Below are 16,317 nucleotides of genomic sequence, written 5' to 3' on the forward strand. Positions count from 1 at the left end.
TTCTTCAGACATCCCTCTTTTCTGGCTTGGCTGTTCCACCATGGATATTGTTTCATGTTCCCTCCCCCTTTTTCCTGTGTAGCAGAGCTTTCATTAAAGGCAACCAGGCAGATGATTTATTTCTGATGTCTTAAAAGGCTTCTTTGTAATGAAGAGCCTGGACCCAATCAAACTGCTGAGGGTTTGTGTAGGTGAGTCAGCAGCAGGGGCCTCACTGCCTCTGACATCCGCAGTGCCAGGGGAGTGTGGAACAGCCTCCTGCTCCAGAGGGAATGAGCTGGATGACACAGGAAGAAGGGGAAATCAAAAAATCCAAAATGTGACTGTGTACATAATCATTTGGCTGCTCCTAAACTCGCTTTGGGGAGGGCACAAAGCTGAACCACACAGGCTGCTGACCTCCATCAGCACATGTATGATGTGTTCCTCATTGCTTGCACATTTCCCCTTTTCCAAGTACTGGAACAGGGAGTTTCTCCAGGTCCCTGACTGTGGGACCCTCCAAATTCCAGCTGTGTCTGTAAGTGCAGAGCCTGTGTTTCTCACCTGTGCTTCCCTGAGGCTTCTCTTTAGGTTTTGTTGACCTTCACTGTCAGCAGGTGGGAGTCAACACTGCAGCCTGAGCACAAGGAAGGTGCCCATGGGCAGCTGAGCTGGGATCTCTTCCTGGCAGAAACACTTTGCAGCATCCCAGAGCTTCCTGATGTGTGCAACAAACATCTGTGCCAAAATTGGCAAGGTCAAGATGGACCCAGAGGCCAGGATTCCTGGGTGGCTGAGGGAGCTGAACCTTGTTCTTCACACTCAGGTCCTAAAGCAGGAGCCTGCTCTGACTTGGGAAAGTTCAGAAGGAACACAGCCCTTGGTGAGTGTCCAGTGCAGGGGGATCCAAGCAGGGCTGTGACTCATGCCTTTTCCCAGCAATTAATTTAAAAATAGAATTGAAGTTGAAATATGCTCTGAAGGTCAGAATATCAGGTCAGTGTGTTTCTGATGGTTTTTCTTGGGTAAGGTGTTGAGAGAGGACAAAGTATTCTTCATTTCCAAAGTCACTCTGCTGGCCATATAGTCTGTGTAGAAAATGAATTTTCTTTGTATTCCTACTGCAGGAAAAAGAGACATTACTCCATATAGCTGTTTTCTGCTCTGCTTTTTGTTTGACTCAACAGTTGCTCTGTCACGTTTGATATTGTGGTTTCACAAAGTTTTGCAGTGACTTTATTTACCTCTTTTTCTAGATAAAAATCTCCACCACAGTTGCTAACGATCCTGAACTTAATGACTACTGCCTTAGGGAGAGGCAGTAATCACTTTACTCCTGCATGTTTTAACCTCTTACTCAGCCTGCTTCAATCAGAAATGTTTAGAAATGGATTAAGTTTTACTACATGAACAGGAAGCTTCAGACTATACATTCTGAAATTATTAATGCAAACTCCAAATATTTTATTGATATCTTTAGTCTAAGAACTTCCATGCAATTTTTGCCTTAATAATCCAGCATTGTGCCAAGTCCTTTCCAGTAGTGGTGGGGACTGTTTGGATGGTTTTGCACAATGTTTTTTGAGAAATGGAAGGTCTTGCAGCTGCAAAGACAGACTGAAAATCTGTGCAAGTGTAGTGGGTGTAGGGGGTTTTTCCTAGTTTTAAATTTGACTAAATTTGATCTTGAGGTGTTTGCAGCCACAAGGAGCTGTCTTTAAGAGCAAAACAAAGCAAAAACTGAGCAAGAACAAACTCTCTGTGTTTTGGTTCCTTCACTTCCCTTTGTCATACTGATACCTTGTTTAAAAGCCTTGAACCTGATATTTAAGATTCCTCCCCTACTCAATTGAATAAGCCAAGTAAATAGTAAAACATCTCATTATTGAATTAATTTGTATTACTTCTCTGTATGGGATCTCTTTAGCTCCACAGTGCACTTGGTAAATTGGAAAGCTTATGTTCCCACACAGTGATTATTTACTTAATCTCTGCCTGCTGCCAAAGCTTCTCCAAACCTCCTATTTTAAAATTCATACTGAGGCATGGGAGGAGAGCATTCAGTGGGTTTTTTTGGTTTTGTTTGTGGTTTTGGTTTTTTCTTTTAATATTGCCATCCTCAAGTTGCCTTGCTCTCAGCAGTGGTGAAGAGTCTGGCTCACTCTGTACAGCAGTGAGAGCCAAGAAGTTTTTCCCTTCCTAGGATGCTTCAAGAAGAGCTGACACAGAGCAGCTCCCAATGTCTGCCCCACGATGCTGTCACAGGGCTTTGGCTTTACAGCCTGGGGCAGAGCTTTTTAAAACCAAATTATTTGCACAAGAAATTCTAGACAACTTTTTTTTTCTCTTTCTTTCCCCTCGTTGCCTCCCAAGTCTGGGGTTGGGTGAGCTTGTGCTCATCCTGCACAGCCCTGTTAGCTGTCCCTGCAGCCCTGCCTTAGGTTCTTGCCAAGGAGGAGACTGAGTCAGCAGCACTTTGGCAGTTTGAACGTGAGTTCCCTGCAGACAGCAGTAGATGATGAAATCCATCACTGCACTTCCAATTCTTACAGCATTTTTAAGGGTTGTATTTGCACAGCTGCTTTTAAAGCAGGGATTGGTTTGTTTTGCTTTATGTTTTTGTTGTTTAAAGAGTGTCCTCTGTTGTTTGTCTAGTTTATCTGTGACTAATTTTAGCAGGATTCCCTTCCCAGTATAGAACTGAAAATTGATGTGTTATTTTTATTAGACAGAGGATAATTCAGGTTGGAGAAGCCCTCCCAGACCACTGAGTCCAGGCTGTGCCCAGTCCCCACCTTGTCCCCAGCCCAGAGCTCTGAGTGATCAGGAATTCCTTGGGCACTCCAGGGATGAGCTCTCCAAACCCCCCTGGGCAGTTCCAGGTCCTGAGCTCCCTTTCCATGGGGAAATTCCTGCTGCAGTCCCACCTGGCCCAGCCTGAGGCCATTCCCTCTCCTCGTGTCCCTGTTCCCTGGGAGCAGAGCCCGACCCCCACCCCATGAGCCATTTGAGAAAAAACCCTGGGAAGGGCACACCTGGAAAGCTGAGGAGAGAGTCCTCTTGTCCTGAGGAGGTGAGTGAGCTGAGTCCAGAAAGCCCCAGCCAGGAGGAGCCCCGCGTGCTCAGTAATTAGCCAGATCAGGCTGCAGGAGCTGCAGAGCTGCCCCCAGGAGCAGTGTGGCAGTCAGGTGGGTGTTTGCATCCAGCAGATGTGACTGAGCTTGCTCCTTGCAGAGTGATTCCATGTGCATCCTTAGCTGAGGGATATTCCAAAGGGCTTTGGGCACCATTTGGTGCCCAGTTCCTTCTGTCCAGTGACCTGCTGCTGGTGGCTTTGGTTTGGAAGAAATCCTGGTGACTGAAGAGCCTTTTCTTACAGCCTGCAAATGTATGGAAATGGTTTAGCTTACCATGAATTGACGTGGAAACTCTGAAATTAACTTTGCATCTCATCTTGAGCTGCAACCTGTTTGTGATTTTCATGATCCCACTTGGACTGAAGTTGATCTGGTCCTGTGTGAGAGACAGGATGCAAATGAAATAGGGAGTGAAATCTATTGTGTGGATGTTTACTGCATAAGGAAAAAGTGCATAATGAAGAGGTTACTGTGCATATTTACCTTCAGCTGTGGATCACTGACTGTACTGACCTTTCCTTTACACTAAACTTGCCATTTGGAGTTCTGCTGTGAGCCATCTGTGGTCTTTTTATCAGTGTTTAACAAAACTTTAACAAATTAAAACCGGTGTGTTGTGGCCAGGGGTTGCTTTTAATTTGTTAATCTGACACTCCTTTAATATCTAATTTTTTTCAGCTATCTTGTCTGTCTTCATCTTATGGGAACCTCTATGGGGTGAAATCTTTTCTAGAACAAAGCAAGCAAAAAGTACCTGTGGTTAAATGTTCTGAAAGAGCAGAGTTGGTGGTGTTCATGTTCTGTGTGAGTCTGAAGTTTGCTTGAAGATGATGCTGCTGTTCTGACCCTGCTCCAAGTGAAATTATTCTGTCTCTTTTCATCTTCCTTGGATGATGGGGCAGACAATTATGAAGAGGGCAAGCTTTGTCTTGAAGCAGGTAATAAATAACCATCTCCATCAACTTACAGTTTGGATCAACTTGTCTGGCTGGAATTACTGCAATTTAACACATTGTGGTGTAATGAATAATAAACTACCTTCAAAAAAATTAGATCTTATGTATTTTGAATTTCGGGTGTGCTTTTATATAAGGCAGCTTTGAGCTGCAGTGCAGCTGGATGTGGATTTTTGCAAGGAAGAGTTTTAGATTCAGATTTTAGGAGTTTTTCATTGCTGAAAAGATGTTTGCTTCTGAGGCCACACAATTTGTGTGCGCTAAAACGTGCTTTGAGATTGATTCCAAAAGCTGCTGTCACTTGGTGTAAAATTAACCTGTTTTATGAAAGAAGGTGTGGATAGATGGAAGCTTGCACTGTAATTGGACTGACAGAGATGGCAAAGCACTGTCATGCCTCATTAAACCTGTGACAAATAATGGAGAAAATGTTTGCTTTTGGCACCAGCTCCATCATCTTTGTGCAGAGTTTGGTCCACGCTGAGCTTCCCTGCAGAGTCCAGGAAACTTCAGGCATTCCTGGCTGATGGAAAAGAAGTGTCTGTATTGGTGCTGTTTGAAAACCAAAATGGGGTGGCAGTAAGAAACTGGAAGAACTTCCATAAATTCCTTTTTTTTTTACATGCAGTGATGCCAGCTGGCAAATTCCTTCCTTAGATGTGCACCTAAGGAAAACAGAGCTTTTTGCAGCTCTGCACTTGCACTGTTGAATGAAGCCACACAACCCTTGCCCCTGCTGCTGCTCTTAGAAATCACTCAGAAATAGTTCAGCAGGCCAGGTTTGGGTCCCGTGGTGGGGAGCACTGCAGTCTGTCCCAAAAGTGAGGTGTGCCACTGCTGGGGCCACGTGGTGGGAGAAACTTGCCCAGGGCATTTTTAGCCAACTCTTACTATAGTGGAAATGCTTCATTTTCTTGGTTGGTCATGGAACAGATGTCAGGCAATTCCAATCAGAATTACAGGATTAATGCTTGAGTAGGGGCTGTAGGATTACAGATTTCACAGAATTTCTGGGTTGGAAGAGACCTTCAAGATCACTGAGTCCAGCCCAGCCCCAACAGCTCAACTCAACCCTGGCACCCAGTGCCACATCCAGGCTTTGTTAAACACACCCAGGGATGGTGACTGCACCACCTCCCCAGGCAGCCATTCCAGAACTTTATTATTATTTCTGTGAAAAACTTTTTCCTAATATCCAACCTGTATTTCCCTTGGTGCAGCTTGAGGCTGTGTCCTCTGGGTCAGTGCTGCTGGAGAAGGAGCCCAGCCCCAGCTGAGCACAGGCACCTTTCAGGAGCTGTGGAGTGATAAGGTCACCCCTGAGTCCCCTTTTAGAGAGATAGGCCGTGGGATCTCCCTGCAGAATGCACTTTGCTAGAATATGGGATTTGACCTCTGGTTTCAGGACCTTTCTGCCTCTATACTGAAAAAAAAAACCAAAAAAAGTCTTAAAACGTGTTCCTGGGGCAGCTGAGATCCACAGCCAGCCACAGTCCCAGCTCCCTCACACAGGGGTTAAACCTTCTGTTGCATTGGCCATACTTCATGAAGAATGTGATTAATTTTTGGTGCTTAATTACATTTGGAACAGGAGTGATTTGCATCCGACCTTGGGTGCCTCACCTGGGTGCTGAAGCACAGCTTTTATTTTAGTTCAGCCACAAACCCTCAGCTATCTTGGTGAGTTTTGGGTTTCAGCAAAGTAAATTTTTGCTGATATCTGAGTCAGAAAAGAGCCTTTGATACCATTGGGTTAGAAAGTTCCTGCTAAATGAAAACCAAATTTTACCACCCAAGCAAAACAAAACACAGCTCATCACCCAAGGCTGGGTATGTGTGAATTTGCTGCTGAGCAGCATGTGTTGAGTTCAGCAGCCCCAACAAGGTTTTTTGTGCTAAGATCTGTTTTCCAAGATTCCCAACAAGTTGCACTTCATTTTTTTTTTGGTTTTTACAGATGTTGTCACCTCACTGCAGTGGAAGTGTGTCTGTAGGGAATGCTCAGGGTCACTGTTCCCAGCCAGCTGATGCTCCTCAGGCTCCTGAGATGTTTCAGAAAGATCCTGTTCTAAAACTTCTGCTGGGAGCTGCAAAGGATCAAAAGCTGTTTTGACCTCTCCTTTCTCAAGCTCCTCCTCATCCCAGGAGCTCTGTCTGGTTAAACAAAGAAACCCTTCCCACTTCTTCCCTCCAGCACTTAGAAACAGGAGTGGCAGACTTTCTTCTCAGAGATACATATTGAAAAGCCTTGTAATTAGTCTGCAGCAATTAATTCTTGTGATATGTACCAATGTCTGGTTCAGATCTTTTCTCAGTGCCTGTGGTTTTGTTTTCCATATTTCATGGTGTTTTTCTTGTCCAGTATCTTGTTTTCTCAAACTAGTTTTACATTACTGTTTTGACTACTTTTTTCCCCAAATATTAGATCATCAAACTCTTCTTCTTGCTTGCTGGCAATGAAAATAATCTCCAGTAGTCTATTAATACAATGCCATTTTTAAAATTTTATTGTTATACATGTTACAGATGGTTTTGCAACATGTATAAAATTATGTTCATGGCTGTTCTGATGCTACATGCATTTAATTTGTTTTATCAACTGAAGCGTTCCTATTAGATATCCTCAGTGTGTGGAGTCTAAATCTGGATTTAATTTAGGTTTGGAATGTGCTTTTGGCCAGCTTTTGGTGGCCCGGAGATCTCATGACCTGTCCTTGCGAGGATATGAAAATACTTCAGTGTCAGCATGATTTTGATGGACTTTTAGGTGGGAGCTGGACAGCACGGAGCCTTCCCGGGTCTGGGCTCTGCAGGAATCCGAGCGCAGGGTGTGTGGGGTCACCCCGGCCGCTCCCTGCCCCGCACCTCCCACAGCCCTGGCTCTCCAGCCCTGCTCCCTGCACCATTTCATGCACAAATCCCAGCTTTTGTTTGTTTATTTATTGATTTATTTATTCATCGGTGCGTTTATTGTCACAGCGAAGGGAGGAGGAGGTGCACGGGAGGAATGCCCTGAGCAGAATTCCATAGAAACACTCTCTGTTTCTGCTGCCCTGTGCTCTTTTTGGGTTCCACCACAAACCCCAAGGTTCCTCAAGGGGCTCAGGTTGATTTATTGTCCTTTTCTTTGCCTTTGCAATGCACTCCAAGAGCTGCCTGAGGCCACCTCAGACCCTCTTGAGGATAAAATGTCCCGTTCTGGGACTGTTTGGTGACTGATGTCAGTGTGGCCACCAGGAGATCACTGCAGCACTGACCCACATCCTCTCCTGCTCTGGAATAATTTCTGGGAGCAGCATTCCCAGGTTCTTCAGGGCGCCTTGGAGAAACCCGGCCTTGGCTTTGGAGAAGTGGCTCCGGAGATGCACAAGCTGCCCGACAGCTTGATTTGTAACATTGCTAAAAACAGGCAGACTTTTAGCAGGACTTGCTCCTGAATTGCTGGAAATGGCACCCTTGGCATGGGAATGCCCGGGGCTGTGCTGGCACGGTGGGAACGGGCGCCATCCTTGCCCAGCAGCGCGGTGTGCGGGCAGGGATGGAAACGGAACACTGCGGCTTGTGCGGCGGGGCCGGGGAGCTCCGGCCCTGCCCGTCGGTGACCGGGAGGGCTCAGCTGCGCTCTCACCCAAGCCCGGCTGCCGGCAGCTCCTCCCAGCCCGAGTGAGTCACGCCGGGAGCAGCGATTCGGTGAAACCCCGCTGCAGAGCGAGCAGTAAACAGGAAAGCTGCTCCCGGCAATTCCCGTCACATCGCGCGGAGGACGGGGATGTGAGCCCCATCCGCTGGCAGCAGCTCTGAAACTCGTCACTCGCGCCTGGGGACACCGAGCCGCTTTGACTCGGAACGCGCGTTTCTGCTTCTGAAAAGCGCTTTGCTCTTGAGAGAGGGTTTCTTGTTGTTTTCCCGGAGGTTCAGTTTGGTGCTGTTTCCCTGTAGTTTTTCCTGCGTGGGAAGGAAAAGGTTCAGGGTTAGAGCAGGGGGGCAGAGAAGCGGCGTTGTCCCCGCCCGTGCTCTCCTGTCCCCGGTGTCGCTCCCGGCCGTCCCGGGGCTCGAACCCGCGACCCTGCGGCCCCGTGTCCCTCCTCCCGGGGGCGGGGCCCGCGCGCTCCCTACCTGCGAGGATGTGACGCCAGCGCCTCATTACCCTAATTGCGCTGACGTCACGGCCGGCCGGCCAATGGGGGCGGGCGGCGCTCCCCACCTGCTCGCCGCAGAATTCCCTCATTCCTGGGATTCCTCGGCGGGCCCGCGCAGCCAGCGGGGCCGGCTGAGGCTGAGCCGAGCCGTGCTGTGCCGAGCCTGCTCCGGGCCCGCCCCGCCGCCGCTGCCTCCGCCCGGCTCGGCCCGGCCCGGCCCGGCCCGCGGGGCGCCGCGGCCGCGCTGCCGGCACCGCCCGGAGCGCCGGTGAGTGCCCGGGGACAGCGCGGGGACAGCGGCACAGGTGGCCGCGGGGGCGGAGGGAGCGGCGCTGGCGGGCGGGACGGGGCAGGGACAGAGCTGGGATAGAGCTGGGACGGGGCAGGGACAGAGCTGGGATAGAGCTGGGACGGGGCTGGGACAGAGCTGGGACGGGGCTGTCCCGGCCCGTCCTCTCCGCGCTGCCGGGCTTTCCCCGCGGGAGCCGCGCCGAGCCGGGCGCTGCCGGCGGCCGGGGAACCTCCCGGCGCTGTCGGGATCCAGGCGGGCAGGGAGCCGCTCCTCGTGTCCGGAGAGGGAGCCGCCTCCCCGGGCCCGGGGCAGGCTCCGCTCTGCCCGGGAGGGATCCTCCGGCCCGGCCCGGGGCAGGCTCCGCTCCCGGAGCAGCCCCGAGGAGCCGGCCCGGCAGGAGCGTGCCCGGGGATATCCCCGGCAGCAGCAGCACCGGGACAGCACCGGGGCGCTGCCGCCGTCTGGAGCTCGCAGCTTGGCTTTTTTTTTTTTTCATTTTTTGGCATTTCCTGCAGGGAAAATCCCCGGTGCCCTATCGGCAGCGGAGGTGAAGCCTTCTAGAACGCGTCCCAAGGGCGCTGCGAGGGCTTTTGGCGCTGCATCTTCTCTGTTCCGCTGGCAGGGAATTTTTGTAGCCTTTAGCAGCGTGGTGTCACGCTGGCCGCGTGTTGCCCAGATGGGATCAGCAGTAATTAATTCCCTGAGTTAAGCTGTCCACGCTGGTGCCGGTGCATCCCTTTTCTGAGAGTGGATGAATGGGAATTTAACACCCGTTCCCACTGGAGTGGAGAACCCACGAAGCCAGCTCGCTTCCTTTCTGCTGTGCTGGTGCTTCGGGATTATCAGGAACGAGAAAGAATTAATTTTCTTAATTACAACGAATTAAAGGACTTGGCTGATCAAGAGTTCCAGGATTCCTCCGGCAGGATGATGTCTCTGAGTAGTTTTTCTGTGACTTTAGACCAGACAGTTGTTTAAAGAGTGTTCCTCCCAGAGAAACAAACTGCAGTTTAGGAAACCTGAGTGAAACTCTTTGCAGTCAGTGCTACTGAGAACCCTTAGATCCAAAACTCTCTAAAACTGGGCAGCAATATGCTTCTCCTGCCTTAATAATAAACTTCTTAAGGCTCTTCTCCAGACTTGAAGGCCCTTTGTTTGTATTTTCCTATCTGTGAACTTGTGAGACTTCTAATGTGGAATGTGTTTTGCTTAAATTCTCTGCATCTCTTCTTATTGATACACAGTTATGATCTGGTTTTTGGGGATCAGGCTAAGAGGCTTTTGGGGTTCAGTTACAAGAACTGCTTTGATTCACGAGTGAGATACAGATCTGACCAGTTAACTCCTGGTAGAATTTGGGCCTGCCTGTTGTACATTTCATTTTCCACATTTTTGGTAGAATTTGGGCCTGCCTGTTGCACATTTCATTTTCCCCATTTTTGGTAGAATTTGGGCCTGCCTGTTGCACATTTGCGTTTTCCCAGTGAGCTGCCTGGGCTGGAGCAGTTGTGCTGAGCCCCCAGCACGTTGTGGGGAGCAGGGCTGGATGTTTTGGGGCAGGATCTCTTCCTTCCCTGCTCAGGAACCCCTCTGTGGGATGGGGTCAGCTTTTAGAGCCACCCTAGAGCAGGAGCTGGGCCAGAGCTGAGCACCCAGGAGTGCTGCTGAGTCTGACAGCCTGCTATGAAATTAGCCTGGTAACTAAAATAGGATAGGAAATATCTGTACAGCCCTTTGGGGCTGGTTCATTAAGAGCATCCACATCACAAACCATCCTTTCTTATTTACACACGAGCAGCTTTGATAACTTTCTGGGCATTTCCACGTTGCAGGGGTTATTTGGTTTGTTTGCAGACACACCTGGAAGTTTTCTGTTGGAAAAGGGAACTTTGGTTCAGTTCTCTTTACTGTGCTTCAATATTTCATAATGTGTTTGCAGCAGATTGTGTAGCACCTGGGATGCTCTGAGTGATCTTGTGGGTACAAGACAAGGGCAGCTTGGACTTTCCCACCTTAAATTTCTTAGCTTTCAAAAATTACTAATAGCTTGCTTCTTAAAATGTTGCTTTGTCAAGGGGGATTTATGTAACAGGACAACAAAAAGCACAAGGTAAAATACCAAAGCTCTGCTTTAAGCTTAGAATTTTCTGTGTGATGAGTTAAATCGTTGTTTCTGGTTGAAGATTTGCCTGTTCAAACACATTTTCCACATGCATAACAAGCATGGCTTAAAGAAACCCCAAAATAGGGGATAAATGCATTAAAAAAAAAAAAAAGGTGGTGGTTAGCCAAATAGGCTGAAGTTACTCCCAAGGTGTTGAGTTGTAAATAGGACATGATCAGTGCTGCTTGGTAATCATGGTCTAAAGTGAGCACTAAAACATTTCACATTTTAACATTTCACATTTTAACATTTCACATGGGTATCTCAACACAGGGTTTTTCTGTCCACAAGTAGAAGCTCTGGTCCAAGCATAGCTGAAGAAATTTACATGTATTGTGTCTATTTGAGAAAATGATTGGTTACAATGTGCCTATCATTGTCCTCATTCATGGGGTAAATATGCTTTACTCCCTCCTGTTATAAAAAAATGAATTATATTTACCTATTTTGCAACAAACTTCTGCTTTATCCTCCTTCCCTGTGTGGATTTACTGATTGTGCTGATCAATTGTGTTTGGATTTCTCTTCAGTTTCACTCTCTTCCATTGAAATCAGCAGAGTCTGTTTCTTCTTGGCATTTCTGGGTCTGAATTTGGGCAGTTTTGGGGCTGTCTCCCCTGGTGGGAGCTGCTTTGGACCACTCTTTTCAATTCATCTTGTTTTCCCGGCACTTGTGTTTATCTACACCCGGCTCTTGATGGTTTCTCAAGTGTCTTGTTACTCATTAATTGCTTTTTCATTGTAATTAGTGGGCTTTGTTTACTAATGCTGCTCTTCTCCCTCCAGCCTGATCTGGGTGATTTCTGCAGATGGGAATTCCAGCACCAGGGATTTCTGTCAGCCTTTCTCTCCTGGCAGGTGTAGCTGTGGCTGCGGCTGCTTTTGGTGTCCCTCAGGTGTGCTGCTGTTCTGTCAGTCCCCCTGCAATCCAGACATTGTGAGAAAACTGCTCACTTTGAAAATTTAAAAAGCTTTATTAAACTTTGACAACTGTGGTTGCCAGCACTGTGAATTTTTCCTTATCTAGTCCTTTTGTGGTATTTTTGTCAAGGTTTAATAAACCTCTTTAAATTTTCAAAGTGAGCAGCTGTTTCTCACACCATTGTGAGTTCTCTTTGGGATTCCATACCCAGATTGTATCCAAATCCTTCTCTTTTTGTCGTGCCTGCACTCCTGTTCTCATCACCGACTTTTGGCCTTGCTTTTGGCCCCTGGCTGGAGCTCAGGTCTGTCCTAGACCCATCCCAACTCTGTGTGAGATCACTGCCCAAACGTCATCTTTGCTTCTCCTTCCTTCCTCTCCCTTCGCCACTCCCCCCTTTTAAAATCAAATGTAAAGTTCTTCTCTTTATCTCGCTCTTCCCTGACGTTTCCCCCTGTGAACTTTGGTGGCATTAAATAATTGTCTCTGCTTGGGCTGAGTGAGTGGTGCTCCTGTGAACTGAATTTCAAACAGGCAACCTCAGGGTTTGTCCCTTCCTGATGCTTGGAAGGTGCTGCATAAATCCCTGAAAACACTAAACTGTTCATTTTCTAAAGCTTCCACTTCCCTAGAGCCTTCAAAAAAGAAAAAAAAATTAAAAAAAAGGAGAAAAAACCCAAAAACATTACCAGGCATTTGTAAAGCTGAGAGTACCCTGTGTGCTTCTGGGTCCTGCAAAAATGTCAGGAGAGGGAAAATGAAGGGGAGGAGAGGGAAAATGAAGTGCTGTTTCTTTACACTAATGGATATTGTGTGCTTCTGGTGTTGCATTAAAAAATGACAGGTGGGTCAGAGTTTAGGTCAGTCTGTCAGGCATCTCTGATTTCCCATTTTATGTCTTTAGTGTTTTGCAGAATGTTTCTTTGCTGCTGTGTAGGGGAGAGGACTGAAAAGGGCAGCGCTGAGTGGGAGCAGAAACTGATAAATTAGAGCACTTTGGAAGATATTAAACTAATATTTGAAGTAATAGATAAAAACGCTTGTAAAAGTGCTTTTGGTTCCCGTCTCCTAAACCCAGCAGTCAAGACTTTGTAACCAGTGAGATTGGTTACAAAGAGATTTGTGAGATTTGCTTGGTAAACTGTTTCCAGGGGGTTTCACTCAGCTGCAGGCAGGGGAAATGCAGTTGTATCCTGGGTTTCACTCCTCCTGGCTTTCCCTTACCAGGAAAGAGAGCTGTGCTTTGGGGGGGACACGTGAAAATTCAAGGCTGGGTTCTGCTGCAGAGACAGGTTTGTGTCCCACTGAGAAACAGCTGGATTTGGTCAAGGGTCTCCTTATTAACAGGGTGGTTTTGTTATGTTTGGTTTGGTTTTTTGTGTGGTTTTCTGTGTTCATGGTTTTTAATATTTTTTATTTTTTTTTAATAAATTTGATTTCTTGGAAGCCTAGGAAGTGTTTTTGGTCTTTCCTTTCTGAACCGTGGCTCCCCCAGGGTGGCTGGGCTCTCCACTCCAGGAAGCATTGTCTGACCTTGCCCTGACCAAATCAGAGTTTTAAATCTGGAGCTAAGAGAGGATCCCTCCTCTCTCACTCTCCTGGGCAACCTGTTTTTCTTTCCTGAACTATAATCACTGATTTGTTAGTCTAATTTCGAGATAAAGAGCTATTTAACACTGTTTGAAAAATAATCTGGCAGTGTGTAGCTCCTTGCAGTTCATTTCTGTTCTCTGTTTCAAAATGCCAGAATATCTGGGATTCCCCCCTGGGAATTGCAGATTCTGAATGAACACACGGCCCTGATGCCAGGGAACACCTCAGCAGCTCTCTCACCATGTGAGCTTTAATAACACACAATCCTGCAAAGCTCTATTGAGGCACTCTTAGTCAAGCTGTTTTTAAAGTGTCTAATTTCCTGAACTGGATGGAGACTTGGTTCCTGTTTCCTTCTCCCAGTGTGGGTTTCTGTCACCAGTTAATTCTTACTGGGAGCACAGTCTGGGAAGGGATTGGGCAGCTGCTACTCCCATTATTTAAAAATTACTGGAAAGCTCAAAAAAAAAAAATTGAAACTACATTCAAAATTGCCCAAAAAAATCTTAACTATATTAAGAAAATTGATGTAGTTAAGACTACATTAAGAAACTTAATTTAGTTAATTTGTTTTTTAATAAGACCCCTTACTATATTTTCTATTGGTGTTTATGAAAGGTTGGGTTTTTTTTGGTTTTTTTTTTCCTAAAGACTTGACCAAAAATGTCTGTGTTATTGTCTTTGGAGTGTAGGATGAATTCAGCACTGAATCCTGAGCTATCTCAGTCTGGTGTAGCTGCATCCCCCGATCAGACAAAGTTAAATCATTTTTCCAACTGATTTTCAGCTCTGCTAGAGGAGTTGGTGTGAGAGGGTCAGTAAAGTCCAAGAAAACAGAAAACAGGAAAGAAATGAAGCATCGGGGTGCAAGTGGAATGGTGCTGAAGGGATTCAGAGAATGCCCTCTCCCAAATCTTTGCTTTGCTTTGGAGGAGGATGTGGCCAGGTGGGAAAGGAAGAAATGTTTAATGAAGACAAAATAGTAAAATAAGCTAAGATCTTGTGTTCCAAAACCTCTTTCCCACAGGTATTGACTTGAAATTAAAGAGTGAATTGACTTTATAGTTTGGTTAAAATATTCTTGAACAAAAGCTGATTCTGGCAGGGAGGGAGAAACATGTTTTAATCCTCAATATACTTGGTTATTTCAAATTTGTCTCCTCTTCTTGCTTTGCTTTATGGAAATCCTACTGGATTTCATTATTTAACTAAAAAATATAAGCTTTAAGCTTAAAAATACATTTTTTTCAACTTACAAATACTTTAAAATCCTTTCTCTTATGCTTTAAAGTCCGTGATTGAAGTCTGACTTATTTAGGAAGAGGGAGTGAGGATGGTGAGGTTTATTGTTTTAGTGCAAAGTCAAGGAAATTGCTTCCCAAACATGTGCTTGCTGTTAAGTCAATGTACATGCTGGACATGTGTTCGAGATTTCTGCAGTTGCCACTACCTTTTTTTTTTTTTTTTTAAGATCATACTGTAAAGTAAGTTACAGTAAACAGTTCTTAGGAGAGAAATTTTTGCTAAGTTTTTTGTGGAAAAACCTCAACAAAATTTGGTTGTTCAGGGTTTTTTTTCCTCTTTCTCCATTTTTTAACAGTTCTGCGTGTGTTGTTGCCTTTTTGTTTGAAACACATATAAGTTGTTTGCCTTGTAGTAAAAAACATCTTGACAACATGTTATTCTCTTCCTTTCTTTCCCTTCCATATTTTTGGAATTTCTTACTGAAAGATCTTTTTTTTTAATTTTGAAGCCATTCATGTGAAGCTTTGAGAAGCTGCAATGCAGTCCTTGGTTTTATGGGAGTTTTATTGGTTGCTTGGTGTAGTGCTGGAATAGGCGCTTTTAATGTGGTGGGAATTCATTTTTTAAATTAAAATTGTGTGTTGTAATGGGCAAAATCCAGGGAAAAACAGCTACTGAGGTGTGATTATGGCTGAAAAAAAAATCCAGTTCTGTGTGTGGTTTCTCACTTATGCAGAGTTCATCTATGTGTTTACTAATAGAGAAAATCTTAATAAAATGATGAAATTTGGGCTGTGCATGGCAGAGGGGGTGGAGGTGAAGTTCCTGGAATCCTGAGGAGCTGAAGCACCCCTGGCCATGCAGGCAGCCAGGCCAGCTGCCCCTGCACTGCAGGACAATCTCTTTGGTGTTGTCTCTCTCTCTGCAGAGCTTTGTCAGGCAAACCCCCTGCAGCAGGAGCAGATAACCCTGCTGCCCGTGTGTGGGCAGTGTGGCAGCCCCAGCACCTGGGAATTTGCTGTTCTGCTGTGCTGGCTGGGAAAGGCAATGCCAGCATTGATGTCCCTGTGCCAGCAGTGCCACTTTGCACCAGTGCTGTGCTGCTGTAAGGAGAAAAGAGCAGCACAAACTTGGGTTTTGGGTGCTTTTTGCTGTCATGCTGCTGTTGTGTATTATTGCTCCTGTCAGCCTGGGGTGTGTGTGTGTGCTCTGGGTGCTCAGTTTGCTCTCTGAAACCTTGGTTCTGAATTTTGCAGGATCCAGAGAGGAATGGAGACTCCCTTGGATGTGCTGTCCAGAGCAGCATCTCTGGTCCATGCTGACGATGAGAAACGTAAGTTCCCTGCCTTACTGGACCCAGCTGCTTTGTGTTTGTGCTGTGGGGCAGCCTAGAGGCTGCTTTCATCCAGCCTGCAATTCTCCTGAGCCCAAGGTGTGTAGGAAACTCCCTTCAGGGCCACACAGACGTGTAGGAAACCCTTCAGAGGTTGTTTTCCTCAGGTGCAAACCCAGCACCTTGCATTTAAATTGGCCAGTGGGCAGGAGAGAATGACTGGATTTAAAAAATATAACTTATACATACAGATATAAATGTATGAATAATATAAATATGAATTTATTTTAAAATGTGTTTAATTCATGTCAAGGTGCCTCTCTTTTCCCAGTAGCATTTGCATTGTTAGCAGACAAAAAGTTGTGGTGGAGTTGCTGCCAAACTCAGGCCAGGTTGAGAACTCAGACTCCCAGATAATTTTGGTTGGATCTCATTTAAGAACTCATAACTGGGTGGGCACCAGTGGGCTGTGCAGATTTCACTTGATAAAAACTCTCAGGTTGGCTTTTATCATTAGTAATGAGTCTTCATTTGCCTTTCTCTGCCAGCAAAAG

At 46.3% G+C, this 16,317-nt stretch overlaps 1 protein-coding gene across 1 annotated transcript in view; it reads left to right on the plus strand.

The window, feature by feature from the left end:
- Positions 1-8,359: 8,359 nt before the first annotated feature.
- Positions 8,360-16,317, plus strand: part of VGLL4 (vestigial like family member 4) — a 77,235-nt gene continuing 69,277 nt past the window's right edge. The window contains exons 1-2 of the mRNA XM_064432213.1: positions 8,360-8,482; positions 15,687-15,763. Of these exons, the coding sequence (XP_064288283.1) occupies positions 15,700-15,763 (64 nt within the window). The 5' untranslated portion in view covers positions 8,360-8,482; positions 15,687-15,699. The remainder of the gene's footprint in view (positions 8,483-15,686; positions 15,764-16,317) is intronic.

The sequence above is a fragment of the Passer domesticus genome, chromosome 9 (assembly GCF_036417665.1).
Source record: "Passer domesticus isolate bPasDom1 chromosome 9, bPasDom1.hap1, whole genome shotgun sequence".
NCBI lineage: Eukaryota > Metazoa > Chordata > Aves > Passeriformes > Passeridae > Passer > Passer domesticus.